This window comes from Brachycentrus maculatus, unplaced genomic scaffold (assembly GCF_059751285.1).
Source record: "Brachycentrus maculatus isolate JH-2025_06_01 unplaced genomic scaffold, ASM5975128v1 h1tg000119l, whole genome shotgun sequence".
Taxonomy (NCBI): Eukaryota; Metazoa; Arthropoda; class Insecta; order Trichoptera; family Brachycentridae; genus Brachycentrus; species Brachycentrus maculatus.
In genome coordinates, this window is record NW_028280872.1 from 1,979,583 (window position 1) to 1,995,917 (window position 16,335).

Below are 16,335 nucleotides of genomic sequence, written 5' to 3' on the forward strand. Positions count from 1 at the left end.
TATTATTTAAAAATCACTTATTATTTACTAGATAATAACTCGTTAAGGAGTCCGAGCACAGGGCTCGGCACCTAGTCAGCCAGCTAAGTGCCGAGTCGTCGGTGAAGTGAAAAGTGAACAGCGTCGTCGCCAAGACACAAGGTAGCCAGCGCTACATAACCATCCAAAGCCGCCTTCCAGCCACGAAGGTGCCACCTTGATCACGCTCCTTAAGTAACGCCAGTTTCCTCCGCCGCCAGTGGTACCTACCATGGCTGCTCAATTCATCTAGAATATCCGCCGTCCACCCAGGAACACCAAGTTCCTGCACCTCGAAGACCGCCCAGCCTCCAACCTACGGCCGTCACTCCAACGGGACCAACCCCGAGAGCCGCCCAGAGCTCTAACTATGGACCACCCTCGAATCTTCGCACGGTGCCCCGTTAAGAGAAGATCTGTGTAAGACTTGAGTAAAAGTGACCGGACTGTTTTAAGGACATTTAGTTGTAAGTTTTCTTTTCTAGTTCTGTAGTTAGGTAAGTTATTTATTTTTCTATGATTGATTAACTAATAAATCTGGTACATGAAACATTCATGTTTTAATTATCCTTCCTTTCAATCATTTTTATCTTAGGTGTAAGATGGGCCTAATTTCTTTCTTTCTTCGTGGCATATTAAACTAATTAGATTAGATGTTATCAGCGCTATATTCCTATAGAGGTAAACATGGCGAATCCCGAACAACAACGGCAAAGTTGTTTTTTTTCCTTCATTTTCCACCTACTCGGTATCCAAGTCGCTTTTCCGCGTAATATCGAGTTGATCACCAGATTTTCCCGTAGCCTCTTGGTCCACGGAGAGACGGATTGTTTCCATCTTCTTCCGCATGATCGCAGAATTCGAATTCACCGCCTCTGAGAGAGAATCTCTGACAATTCCATCATTTTCTCCATAACACCGCCATCCGTATAATTTTTGTATAAAATTATCATCCAACCCCGCCTCTATATAAAAAATATTGAAATATAAAATTGGCGTGTTGTTATACCTACTTGTTTACTTTTCAACGTGTTTTTTTTGTTATTGCAATATTTCTCTTCACCTTAATATTTCCATTTATTTAAAAAGTAGATTCTACAATGGCATTTTTTTAAATCCGGTAAGTAGGAACCTTTTTGGTGGATTATTTATTTAAAAATAGAAGGCATCAAATCAAAATTTATTCACTGGCATCCCCGTTTGCAAAGATCTCAAAAAGCATATGGCGGACGTTTTATATTTTTGCATCGGAAAAGATTACTTGTTTTAGTTATGTGTAATGTAATGTAAACGATACAGTGGGTTTATTGTATTTTATAGTTAATTGTCCGTTTTACACATTTCGATTAGTTTCTATATTACCTGTAAATACTGTACATTTTACGCGAGGCTGTGTGTGTACGTGTGTTGATTTATTGTTGGCGAAAACGAAATATCTGTGATATAAACAGTACATATACTAGGATAGTGGACCTTCAGTAGTAAATAATATATAAATATAAATAAATTATTAATTAGCGTAAGATATTTTATTTATAATATCAAGACTGATCTAAAGAATCCGATAAGAAGGAGAATTGGAAATGTCAGCTGCGACATTGCTACCGTCTGTAAAAGAAAAGCCAACAGAAAATGTTTCTAGTGGAGAAGGTGAGTCGTACTGAATATTTTACGTTATTGAATGATTTCTGAACTCAAGGTACTCCTTTTTTATTTGATATTTAACTGGTTCAATAACGCGCAGGTGAGAAATCGCCTTAGCGTTCTTGCTGGACGCTTATATTGTGCATCTACATACGTCTAAATGATTTGTTGATATTTTCTGGGTTTTGCTTTTGACGTTCGTAACTGGAAGGTAATTTGATAAAAATGAATTAAGAGTACATTGAATTAATCCATATTAGTTAATTTGTAATAATAGTAATAGATATATGACGTTTTCGAGAAAGAATCATTCTTCGCAATAAGCTGTAGCATTGACATATCGACAATGCACGATAATATTTTCATAGAAACATTCTATCTGCATTTCATATGTGATTACTATGGACCTGATAAATGATATTTATATTATAGAACCATTCTACTTTTTAGAAAAACACCGTGAGTCTGATACCAGAAGTGGTGGTGTGATTTTGGTAACTTTGAGTCGGATTTAAAAAAGAAAACACTTTTAACCCTTTATAACTTGTTTTGATTTTAGATCAACTAACTTAACCTGATGAGGTTATATCGAGGTTAAATTATTATTTAAAACTGCATGTGTTTGTGCAAAATAGTTGAATGTTCTTTGTGAAAAAGTCAGAAATCCGTTTATTGGAGAATTCTAATAATGAAACTAATAATCTCAAAGTAAGGTAAGTTCTTCTGACCCCTTCCCGCATCCAATGGTACATAGGGCACTTTGAGATTATTAAAAAAATATTTATAAAAAAGAGAAATATTTGTGTTTATTTATTATTTACATAAATACTTTAATTTCATGCTATTGCTGTGAGCCTAAGCGGCTCATTATTAGAAATAGGTATCAAATTGTGGTAGAGTGGGTTCGCACCGAAAAACTCTGACTCAAGAGTCCGCGACACTAACCACGGGACCACAACCCGACACAGGTTATTACATTAGTTTCAATATTAGAATTCTCCAATAAACGGATTTCTGACTTTTTCACGAAGAACTATCAACTATTTTGCACAAACACATGCAGTTTTAAATTATAATTTATATATTTGGTACATATATATGTATTAGACTGTCCCTTATTTTTCAATATGATTATTTTTTAATCCTTACGGCCTAGTTATTGATAGAAAACATTTGCACAGCAAATTTCAGTTCATTTGAAATATAGTAACTTGTGCTTACTTGTATCGGAACATTGTTATACAAGTTATGTTATGTTTAGTACAAACGAGCGGTGGCACTCGCTCAGTTTATCGACATTTAAATGAGGTTAGTTGCGATATTGTTTTGCCTCTTCAGAACATTCTGACCTACCATTATACAGTGGAACCTCTCATAACGAGCATTATTCGTTCCGGAATCATACTCGTTATGCGAAACATTTTTTGTTTTGAGTGGCGTGGAAGTCCGGCTCACAAGTTAATGTCGTGGAAAGGACTTGTCCTTTCTCTGTTACTCGTTATACGAAATGTCACTCGTTAAGGGAGCAGGTTTTTAATTTTTTTGCTTGTTATGCGAATTACTCGTTATGAGAGGTTTCACTGTATCTAGAAGAGAAAAATCTCAATAGGCCATGGTATATAAAATAAAGGGGGTATGCGTTTTCAAATTCAAGTTTTTGGCCGCATAAGGGACATCGAATATCATATATATAATATATACAGAATAAAATAACAACTATGTAATTTTTTCCACATTAATTTTATTTGACCAGCAACCGGGTTTCGTTTTCACCAGTCTGATTATCTCGGTTACGACGAAACCCGGTTGCTGGTCAAATAAAATTCATGTGCATAAAATTACGTAGTTTTCATTTTAATCTATTAAATGCAGTTCCACCAACAAGTGTCAGTACAAAACTAAAATCTAATAAAAATATATATATACATATTTATAAACATATCGCTCACTCCTATCGCTCGCTCATACCATATATCAAAAATCGTCAATTTTCAGTTGTGCATGTTTTCGCAATGGCCATAAAATGTACTATATCCCAGCAAAAGCGGCATATTTTAAACTTAATATTTACCCGCTACAAGGCAGAAAGTGTTGTTTTTGCATTTTGAAGAAAAGGTATTGTTTAATTATTTTTTTAATATACTTAATATTTTTCAAATGGCGTCAAAACATTCAGGTTTTATCTAAAAAGATCTGTTGCACAGTAAAAAGTTCAATAAGTGGCTTAGTATTTATTTTTAGTACATTTTATTATATTTTTAAATTTTAAAAACGATCTCCTGAAAAATCTTTTTTGACGTTGTTGAAAGGAGTGAGCGATAATTTCTAATATTGCACAAAAAATTCCTTACATGCAAATCTGTTCTGTTTACTGTATGAATCCTATCCAAATCTTAACTAAAGTTGCGACAAAACGTGACCGATCGCGTTTTAAACCAATATGAAATCATTGAGTCGCACCAAAGCGTAACAATTTTACAACCTATTGTAGAATTCCTGATGTATTTGTCGCAACGAAACGCTACATTTCCACCATACTTCTTACGTACATTACTAAAGTTCGCAACGATACATAAAATTTTCCTTCTCAAAAAAAATATTTACTTTTACTATAATTATTTTTTCTTTTGAACATTTTATATTTGAAAGTAATGAAAAATACATGTCCCTATTTAAAGAAAGGAAAACTTATTTATTGTAGCTGCAGACAGTTGGTAGAATTCCATATTGAATTGTTGGGTAATATATCCAAAATTAAACACGGTTAATGGATTGAATTCTACTTTATTTACATATATGATATGTGACGCGTTTCGTCTTATTAAGATATTATCAAACACAAAAGGAAAACTGTTTCCAACAACATTGCTTTGGGTTTTTTTAAATATTTTTTTAAAAGAGAAATATTTGTGTTTTTATTATTTACAAAAATACTTCAATTTCATACTACAGCATTTCTGTGAGCCTAAGCGGCTCATTATTAGAAATAGGTATCAAATTGTGGTAAAGTGGGTTCGAACCGAGAAACTAACTCAAGAGTCCGCGACACTAACCACGGGACCACAACCCGACACTAGTTGTCTTATGGAATAAGATTTCCAATGAGAAAAATAGAGATAAGTATATCTAATTTATTGGAGAAGCAGTTCGGAGAATCATGAAGAGATTTGGAAGATTTGGAATACTTTAAAATTCTGTTGCAACATTATTTGGACGACAACGATGGCGATACTGGATTGAGCATATAAACAGAATGTCAGAAGACATACTTCCGCCCTTCAAGGAAACGTTGAAGGACGCAGACCTTCAGGCAGACCTTTCGCCCTTTCGCAGACCTTTCGCCCTTCAAGGAAACCTTGAAGGACGCAGACCTTCAGGCAGACCTCCAAAAAGGTGGAGAGATAGGTGGGAGTCAACATCCCAAGAGCGACAGGCGGAGGCACAAACAGATCCCGAGGATCTATAAAAATAAGAAAAAAAAGTCTTAAACATTACCATATTTTTTTTAAACTGTATGGTATTGCTAAACTGGCTGTTCACAACGGAGCGCTGGTACCGACACTGATGTATGGGAAGCGAAACATGGAACCGGCAAAGGAAAGATAAAAGTATCTAGTGGTCAGGTCAGGAGTCGGAATAACCGGCGTGTATGTATGAGGAGATGCGTTAATGTTGAAGAGGCGAAGATTGTGTGCTTAGACATATTGGTGTGGCGTTTTATTCTCCCTGTCTACCCCTGCGGGGAAGCGGCGTGATGGTTAGCTAGTTAGCCAATACTAACGCAGATTCGTGATCATCGCCCCCAAATTAGAATTTTTAACATTCGTCAAACTCAAAACGGCAGAATGGGTCTATATGTATTTATTTGTTGATAAGTGACCTCTCTACCTGTTGCTTTCTCCCCGTAGGTCATTTACCTTCCTTATCACACGGTATCCTTCCGGTTCGCGTATTATTTTAATTTAACATAGTTGCCAAGTGTTTATTTATAGTGAGAGAGTGACTTGACATTGACACAGTTTCTCCAATATTTTTTTGCAGCCTGTAGAAAACGCTGAAAACTTTCTATTGCCAAATAATTAATTATTTCATGCGCGGACCTGTCTTAATAAAACGATTTTTTTGTTGCAAAAATTCGATCTTGTATTGCGTGAACTTTGAACGCGACCGTATCTCTATGAACTCGCATATTTCAAGTCAAGGTATCACTGTATCCTTCTTATTTCATTCCTATCTGCGTCCAGTGGTCCATAGCGCACCGTATCGAATCGAGGAGGAAATATGATAGTGAATCTTGCACTTGTATAAAGTGATCACTGAAACCAGCCTGTCACAGGTCGTAAGCCCCGATTTACATATCCTTCTTCATCTATGTTGCGATGTCATATACTTATTAGATTTTATGTTTTATTAAAATTAATTATTTAAAATATATTTATTCTTTTAATGCGTTAAGAATTACAAGGGTTTATTAACTACAGTAAAACTTCGATGTAACGGATTAATTGGGGGGAGGAGAATTTTTTTTTTTGGTGAAAATACGTACTCTGTATTTAGATATAAATAAACAATACAAAATTATATTCATTGTCTTCGGACACTCGTGAAGATACGTTGCTGTTTGATATCGACGCGCTTGTTTTCGGTAAACCTTCTCTGAAAAAGGAATCAAGTTTTTTTTGCACTTCAAAAGCTTTGAGACATAATTTGTGATTATCATGGTCGCTAAAAATTGTTTACATGCGGCGAATTTGAATTAAACGAACGGCGAAACTTGAATTAAAGCATGTATAATATTAACAGGATTTTTTTTACATTTGACTAGATTTTTGTTCGTTACATCCGAAGTTCGTTAAATAGAGGTCCGTCATATCGACTGTATTGCGTACGATTATATGAAATATCCAAAAATATCAAATTAAAAAAAACACGCAAACATCTCTTCCCACATCGATAGATTTCGCCTGCATATTTCAAATTCTAAGTCAAAAATATTCGATCCTAGAGAAAAAAATCTATAGTATGAATGTACATATAAAGTATGAATGTATTAGCGCCCAAAAATAGGGCCGAGCGGTATAGCACGATTTGTTATCATACATCAATCAGGTCACGGATTATGACTGTGTCTCAAACATTCTTTTAGTTATTTTCTTCTGGATCTCAATCTGAGATTACAACTGGATGAGTGTTGGATCCGCATAACATATTTTTTTGGGGTGAGGATATCGTCACTAGGTTGACAAGATTTGTGAGAATACATAATATAAATATGCAGAACAAAGCTGTCTTTAACATCAGGTCACGGATTATGACTGAACCTCAAACATTATTTTAGATATTTTTTTCTGGATCTCAATCTGAAATTACAACTGGATGAGTGTTGGATCCGCATAACATCTTTTTTTGGGATGAGGATATCGTCACTAGGTTGACAAGATTTGTGAGAATACATAATATAAATATGTAGAACAAATCTGTCTTTAACATCAGGTCACGGATTATGACTGAACCTCAAACATTCTTTTAGATATTTTTTTCTGTATCTCAATCTGAAATTACAAGTGGTTGAAGGCAGGATCGGAATAACATTTTTTTTTGGGATGAGTTTTAAAAGGTTAAATATTGACAAGTTTTTTTAATGCGTAGCGTGAATACATAATATGTATAAGTGTGTAGGACAAAGTTGTCTTTAATATCAGGTCACGGATTATGACTGAGCCTCAAACATTTTAGACATTTTTTCTGGATTCCATTCTGAAATTACAAGTGGATGAAGACAGGATCGGCATAACATCTTTTTTGGGATGAGTTTTTCAAGGTTAAATGTTGGAAGTTTTGTGAATGCGTGGTAGAACGAAATTGTTTTTGAACAGCCGAACGGGCGAATGGGATTATTGTATTGAAATTATAGAATGACCCCGACCGCGACAGATCTAAGCGATTAGTGATCTCCCAGCTTAGATTTAAGATGCTCTTCTTAGACTCCTTCAAACCGCTAATGTATTCTCGGAATTCGATATATATATATATATATATATATATATATATATATATATATATATATATATATATATATATATATATATATATATATATATATATATATATATATATATATATATATATATATATATATATATATATATATATATTTATATATATATATATATATATATTTATATATATATATATATATATATATATATATATATATATATATATATATATATATATATATATATATATATATATATATATATATATATATATATATATTCTTCAAATCCTTATCCGCACCCCAACCCTGAATCACATAAACCGCCCCCCTGGGAATCGAACACGGGACCTCCAGTACGGTAGTCGAGCGTGCATTGCACCACGGAGGTGGACAAAATTTAGTCTATTCAAATCCATAATTGATGAGAAATTAACTTTTGATTAAATGATTTTCTTATCGGTTTATAGCCGGCTTAATGTTGCCATTTCGGCATATAAAAAGTTTAATATCCCTTTCACGTGTTATTAGTGTTTATTTATCACTGGTTATTTACATACAGAGTGTTGTGGCGTTCTATTATCTCTGCCTACTCTCGCGGCAAACGGCGTAATAGTTAGTTTTTTTTTATTATTATTTATCAATTATATCAGACGATTAATTCGCCCGGTACAGTTTTGAAAGTTGCAAAGGCAGGTACAGGACGAAATGCTCCGGTCAGTCTCCACCTTAACGTGAATTCTCACATCTCGCCTAGCAACAGTCGCCCCGTACTTGCAGTGACCCAAGGTATTATTATGTGTCGCGTCTACACGCACCCAGCGCAGTTACATATTTGGCACAGTTCTAATCTTCAAAATAACACCGGGGTCCGATCCCAGGACTAAAGAAATGGAGCCAGGTCTTCTTTCTGCTCACTCTATAATTTAAGAAAACTTGTCGAACTTGTAAAATATACGCCCCGTAAAATAAGAAAGCGCTTTTATTGTACTCTCGTAATAAATGTGTTTATTTACTAAATGACATTCAGTTTTTATATTAGGTAATATTCGGGAATAAATCGGTAAGGTTTGATTTATGAAATTTAAAATAAAATAAAATGAGGACCTATTTTGATTTCAACTGTTTTTTTTTCGTATTCTAATGTTTTGAAATGTTGAAATTTTCTTTAATACATATTTACAAATTAGTTGTAAGATAGGTTTTCTTTTATTCATTTATTAATAACAAATCAAATAAATGTAGGGAAAATAAATGGTGGGGCATAAATCTGTTCTGTTTTGAAATTCGTTCGATTTAAATAATATACAAAAATATTCTTTTGACTCTTATCTCATATCTTATCCGCACCCAATGATACATAGGGCACTACACCTGACTATGCAATGTAACCTTGATCGTTAATTATATGAAGGCAAGGTGAATAGTCCTGCGCTTCAGGGACCAGTCCAGCCAGGTTAATATGAAATAAATAAATGTTAGTAATTTTATTTATTTATTAATTTTAATCCCTCCTGAGAATTGAAACCGAAACCTCCAGCATAGTAGCCAAACACTTAACCACAACACTATGGAGGTGGACGCATGTCAACATGCGTATTGTAAAAGGACACCAAATATTTGTCGAAATTGATAATCATTTAATTTTCGTCTACCTACATACAATGTTCATATTGTTACAAAATAATGTACGCATGTTCTAAATATGTTAAGAATCAAATCCTCGTTTACATAAAAAAAATAAATGCATTTTTAAATAATTTCTTTTAATACGAAAACAATATTTTTTTTACGCGACAGTTAATATTTTTTCTTGCATTTATTTCGCGCCTTTCGGTCGACCAATCAGAGCCGTACCGGGAACAATGCCCTCGCAGTTTGCCCGTTTATGATTTTAAAGCAATGTGATTTTTGAGTGGCTGGCGTGCGGTCGGGTTGCTTACGGAATCAGTTATCGAGTGTTTGCGGTAGTATTTTTATGTCGCGTGTCGAGTGAAATAAAAAACTTTTACTGTGAATTCCACTCGATTAGTATTGTTTTAGAAAGATTATCTGAGTATTTATTAACGGAAAAATTATATCTTTTATCAATCTGTGTTTTTATCGTTTATATGTGGTGTTTAATGTGTAGGTTTTTTTTTATCAACGGATTATATGAACCGGTTGTATTGTTTCGAATTATTCTTCTTTCGTATATATTTTACACTTTTTCTTTGAATTTGTTTTGCAGTAATATGTTGTAGGTAATTATTTTATTTTATGAAAGAGCATGAAAGGTTTTTTTTACTTACTTTAAATGTTTAAAATATATAATTTATTTAAAATATAATTTCGTCACTTTTTTTGAGATATTTTGATTTATGACTATTTTTATAATTACGTCAGATTTTAAAATTGTGTGCAATAAACTTTTTTGTACTATCTATCTAAATTTACTAAAATGGTGATGTGACAAAAAAAAACTTTATGAGAATGTAGCTTTTTTCGTATTTTTTATTGGTTGTTTTAAGTTATGCAAATAAATCTAGGATAAATATGATTGCAAAAATTAAAACTAGGCTTCCATTCCCGATTTTTAAATGCTCTCTTTACGCATTCCCTTTTGTATTGTTTTGTTGAATAGATAGGCAGCCATATTTGACTGAATTTTACCATTATTTTAATTAGCCGATTTCGTGTAAAAATATTTCGCAAAAAATACCGGCAGTGCGTAGTGATTCAAATCAAAATTGACATCTGAACGGGAATCGAAGATATTTTACACAAAGATACGGTCGACAAAATAGCCGATATGGGCAAGGCGTGCGCCGACGAGATCCGCTCTTCCGGCGGCGGCAAGATGAAAGTGCCGGTCACCAAGGTGGTGGCTCACCGCGCTAAGAGGACCGGGAACAAGCGGAAGGCCCGGCAGGCCCCCGGCAAGAAGGCGGCCGCGATGCCGGCGGGCGACGGGCATCCCGGGCATCCCGGGCATCCCGGGCACCCCGGGCACACCGTGCACCCGGCGCCGGCTCTGATCCACCCGATCTTGCTCCCGCCCGCGGGCCTCCGGCCCCACACGGGCAATTTGAGAAAGAGAATACGCTGGTGTAAGTCTTGACGCCATAAATGACATTAAAAATAAATCGCAAATTTATTTGTTACCAAAATCGTGAAAAAAAGCGGATCGAGGGCCAGTTTTCTCGTTCATTTTAAAATTAATAATTTATTGCAAAATGTATCATATCCATCATTTAGTAACGGAGAAACGGAAGGATATGGAAGAGGTTTATATTCAGACGGAAGGCTGAAGACAAAAAATAAAAATAAAAACACAAAATTTACACAAAAATCATAGTTTACTCAATTTTATATTAATTTAATCAAATTTGAATAAATTTAATGTTCATTTATTTAGTTTTCAAACTTTTGTTTCGGTATTCGAAAATAGTTATTAACATGTTATCAATAGTTATTAAAATTGTTGGAGCCGTCAATGGCAGCCAAAGCACACCCGACTTTGGGCCGCTATTCATTGTCGGTAGGCACACTCTGCGTACAATTCTCATGTTTCTGAAAAGGTTGCATATAGCAAAATTGCAAATATTCAAATTACTCTCGGCCAATAATCTACCTTTCTACACACAATATAATTTACGCAATAAGCAATTTTATCAAATATTTCGATCCCTAGTTTTTAATGGGTTTACTCTATATTTGACCCTTTCCGGTTCCACAAAAAATCATTTATTTTAGGTAGAGACAGTTGCACATTCCGATGAGCGAAAATTCATTTTTTCTCTGCTCCACATACTGTTGTAATAGTTACAAGTAAAAAAAAGTAAGCTTGCATTAAAAGTTAATAATACTAATGACAAAAAAAATGTCGAATGACATTCGACATGGGATCTATGAGGAAAAAAATCGATATTGAATGAGGAATGACATTCATTCGACATCGGATCGATAAGGGTTAAAGTTACTATAATTTCAGATAGTTCATGATTGAAAATTGTAGGCAAAAACACTCACCTTATTTATGTTTAAATTGTATTATTTTTTGACATCTCATCAAAGATGAAGAAGAATATGGAACACTTGTTTTTTTATCACTCCGATTTAAGTGGTAAAAACAAGTGTTTTATTTACAATTTGATCTTTTCTTACCACAAAGTGAATGCCGAAACAATAAATAACATTATTTATTTTTCATCAAAAATGCAAATAATTACAAATAACAATTTACAATAATGTGCCCTCACCGAGTTTTCTTGTGCTTAGGGCACATTTTACAATGCTTATCTTGCTTTTTGGCTTGATTGTCATTACTTATCTGAGTAAGGAGTTAAAGACATTTCCCTCGACAGCTGACTGCCACTACTTGGGGGCTAAAATAACATTTAAAAATAAATGTAAAATTTAAGTAAGTGTAAGTGTCGGGTTGTGGTCCCGTGGTAAGTGTCGCGGACTCTTAAGTCAGAGTTTCTCAGTTCGAACCCATTCTACCACAATTTTATCTCTTTTTCTAATAATGAGCCGCTTAGGCTCACAGAAATAGTATGAAATTTAAGTATTTTTGTAAATAATAAAAACACAAATATTTCTCTTAAAATAAAAATAATAAAAAAAAAACAAAAAATATGGGACCTACGAGGAAAAATCTATATTAAATGAGGAATGAGATTTGACATTGGACTGATATAAAAGTATGTTATCCCGGTTTTTTGGCGTGACTGTCATCGCTCATCCGAGTTAAGAGTTACAGAGAATTTTCCTAGACTGTCACTAATGAGGCTTTTTGTCTGTCCCTAGGCGATGAGCTGCCCTCGGAAGCGGCGGTGGCGGCGCTGCGGCGCGCGGCGGAGGGCGAGGCGGGGGGCGGCGGGGAGGAGGACCCGCCCATACGGCGCTACACGCGCGAGCAGCTGCTGGAGATGCGCTCGCTGCCACTGTCCAAGCGCCGGCCCGACTGCCTGCCAGAGATATACAGGTAGATATTTTTTAATTTCCATGGACAAGAAGGCGCTTGACTGGAGGCCTAGAACAGGACGCAGAAGCGTGGGTAGGCCCCAGACATGATAAGGTCTGATGACTGTGAAAGTCCAAGAGGGAGGCCTTTGTTCGATATTGGATACAAGAAAAAGGCTGAAGTACAGTAAGAAGTATTATAGTACAGTAAGAAGAAAGGCAATTGAGATGGTATGGGCACATAGGACATAGAGAACCTGAACATATTGTAAACCAGGCGATCGCCATGGATCTTCCTCGAAAGACATCTAGAGGTGTTACTTGAGCCCAGTACAAAAAAAAATATTTAGATCGTGGTATCCATCGAAGTATTGTGACAATAAGTGTCACCTGTCAGGGAAACAATGAATCATGTCGATACATTCATTATTGTAGACCAAATACTGATTTATTTATTTTTGTACTGGGCTCAAGTAACACATCAAAGTTCAAGTAGCCGTTCTACAGTACTGCATTTAGTAATTTTTAACTATCAGCTTTGCCAAACCAGATTTTTAATGCAATTTTGAGTTGTTATGTTGGTATTACATTAATTGAACAAAAACTTCTAAATACTGTGTACAAATGTCATTACAAGTCACATTATCAAGTCAATAGAGCAATTATAAGCGTGTATCTCCTCCATACTTTGTTTGGATGATAATGTTAGTCCATGCTGTCTGAGAGGTTAACAGCATTCCTGTGACCCTTGTAACCCTGGACTATCCTCACTAGACTCGTATCCGCATTTGTTTACCAAATCGTTTAGATGTTTATACTTTTCCCCCATAATTTGTGAATAACATTATCACAGTTAGCACACTTATGAAGTTTTTTTTAGAAAATGGCACGATATTGACTATCTAAAATAATTGTTAGACTATTTTTCTATATTGAGTGAGATGTTGTTTCTTATCAATAATCCTGCCAATGTGTTACTTGTTATACAAAATGTTTTTAATAAATATTTTTGCAGTTCGGTCACCTCCTGGGATGGGAACAAGAAGCGGAGCGAGACGCCCAACGACGATGACCGCGGCGGTAGAGACATGCTAGGAGACAAGGTACGCTGAGGGCGAAATTCTTATTATATTGTTTGGTGGCGCAATTCTAATTACATTGTTTGGGGGCGCAATGCTAATAACTTTGTTTATTTACCTTAAAAGCGAGACATCTATTAATGTCGTTAAAATTTAGGTTAATGCAACAAGTGTTGACAAATTCACCTTACAATGAAACTCAAATCACCAAAGCAACAAGTGCGCGCTTTTATTAGCTAAGGCAAATTAAAATTGCGTCTCCGGAGAATCTAAAAAAAGCCATGCATTCTGGACAACTTAGCTGATGCATGTCTCACTGTTCAATCGGATACAAAAATCAGTTATCGTACCTGGTTGCAACTAGTGGATTTAATTTCCGGGCTCTTATGAAATGCTCATCCACCAGCGGTTAGTTAACTGTGAGAGTGGGTGAGATAATCCTAATACATTTCGGACGGGTGTTTTTTACGCCTGCTGACCGCTGGCGACGGGATTTTATAATTGTGTACAAATAGTTTAAAACTTAACAAAGAGATTCGTACATAATATTAAAAACATTAAATAATTCCTTCTTTTATGACTTTCAAATGAGGCTGGCGCAGAAGGTAAAAATACTCTTCCCTTCCTTAAGCATCAATCGATTGAACGTGAAAAAATCCCTTTCCCGTCTTTAATGTGTAAAGGGGAAAAAACCTAAAAACTATAAAAAAATTATACTTGAGTTGGTAAATAAAACAAACAATTCCACCCCTTTCTAGCGAGCAATCTCCTCCCCACTTCCCTTAAAATTATTATTATCTTTTCCACGCGTGCAGAGGCGTTCCGGAGACCCGCGCGAGCGCATCCGCAAGGAGAGCGAGGGCATTGTGCTGTCGCCGCAGCGCCGCAGCTTTAACTCGGGCTGCTTCGTGGTGGCGGGGGGCGGCGCGGGTGGGGGCGGGGGCTCGCACGGCGCCGGGCTGCGGGAGACGCGCCTGCGCCCCGACAGCCCCATCTCCTACGACAGGGACGGCAAGTCTGACATGAGTTAGTCAACCGCTTCATTTGTCCGCTATTTTTACTTAATAAAAATACACAATATGAAACTGATACATAGCGGGTTAAGTAATCTTCAATAATCGGTTTTACCAAAAAAGGTATTTGATAAAAAAATTCGGTCTTATGACGGTAAACGATAATTATCCAAAGAATTTATGAAAATAAATCCTGTTTATTTTTATCGTTAATACATTTGCTTGTACTTGAATTGTAAGCACGTATGCAATATCTCAACATATGTCTGTGGAATTTTTAGTTTATGGATATAAATACACATCGCTCACTCCTTTCAAGAACGTCATAAATAAAAAATCGTAAATTTTCAGTTGTGCATGTTTTCGGAATGCCCAGAAAATGTACTATATCCCGGCAAAGGCGGCATATTTTTAACTTAATATTTACCCGCTACAGGGAAGACAGTGTTGTTTTTGCATTTTGAAGAAAAGGTATTGTTTAATTATTTTTTTATATATACTAAATATTTTTCGAATGGAAAAATAACATTCAGGTTTTACCTAAAAAGATCTGTAGCACAGTAAAAAGTTCAATAAGTGGCTTGATATTTTTAAACTTTAAAAACATTTTCCTGAAAAATCAAGTTTTTTGATTTGTGACGTTTTTGAAAGGAGTGAGAGACATATGAATTTAAAAAAATATATATATACCACTCGTGACAATTTTTTGGCTTTTTAATATACTTACTTACTTCAGCCTTCTTCTTGTATCCAGTATTGAAGAAAGGCCTCCCTCTTGGACTTCCACAGTTCTCTGTGGAATTGGTAATATAATTGACCTGTATGATGTTAGATTCGCGGGACGGCGGGCGCAGGATCGGTTCGGGGCGCATCATGGCTCGGGAGCTGGTCCCGTGGGAGCGGGGCAGCAGCGAAACAACCGAGAACAACGACCACGTCCCGTACAGGACACCTCGTGAAAGAGGAGATGATAGGTAAAACACATTTGAATAGATCTCCAAAGAAAAATCCCACCTGTTTCCAGATTTAAAAAAAAAAAAAAAAAAAAAACTCATTTTTCTTTGAGGAATGATGGGTATGAATTTTATACTCGTACTCGTAATAGCTTATGCAATTTAGATATTACTAATTTGTATAAGTCTCTTGAGTTTTAATGTAACCAATAGTGCGTTATGGCAGAATTTGCTCATTGTTTTATTGACATTTATTGATGGAAATCATTGTATGAATATTAACTAGTACTCTTTATTGTCCGCCTCCGTAGTGTAATGGTCAGCACGATCGGTTACTGTACTGGAGGTCCCCGGTTCGATTTACAGGGTGGGTCAAATAAACACTAGTGATTTTTTCACTCTTATATTTATTCAATATTATTGTGTGTTGATGATCAAGATAACACTGCGTTTGTATGATGCAGTGCCCTATGCATCATCGGGTGCAGATGAGGGTTTGAAGATGGAGAAGAAGACTCGTAATTTAGACATTGCTAATTTACACAAGTCTCTTGAGGTTTAATGTAACCAATAGTGTGTTATGACAGATTTTGGTAATTTTTTATTGACATTTATTGATAGAAATCATTGTATAAATCATTAAATAATTTTCAATATAAAATTGACCTAATTCTGTCATAAAG

The 16,335-nt window shown here is 35.4% G+C and overlaps 1 protein-coding gene across 5 annotated transcripts in view; it reads left to right on the top strand.

The window, feature by feature from the left end:
- The first annotated feature begins 1,248 nt into the window (after positions 1–1,248).
- The window catches only part of LOC148309639 (uncharacterized), a 43,128-nt gene continuing 28,041 nt past the window's right edge, over positions 1,249–16,335 (top strand). Inside the window, exons 1-5 of one of the 5 annotated variants that reach the window (XM_088259736.1) lie at positions 1,249–1,668; positions 12,452–12,629; positions 13,623–13,710; positions 14,502–14,712; positions 15,532–15,673. In XM_088259736.1, the coding sequence (XP_088115862.1) occupies positions 1,602–1,668; positions 12,452–12,629; positions 13,623–13,710; positions 14,502–14,712; positions 15,532–15,673 (686 nt within the window). In that variant the 5' untranslated portion in view covers positions 1,249–1,601. Of the gene's footprint in view, positions 1,669–10,317; positions 10,750–12,451; positions 12,630–13,622; positions 13,711–14,501; positions 14,713–15,531; positions 15,674–16,335 lie in introns of those variants that run through there. The other 4 variants (XM_088259735.1, XM_088259733.1, XM_088259732.1 and 1 more) reach the window with 4 other exon arrangements.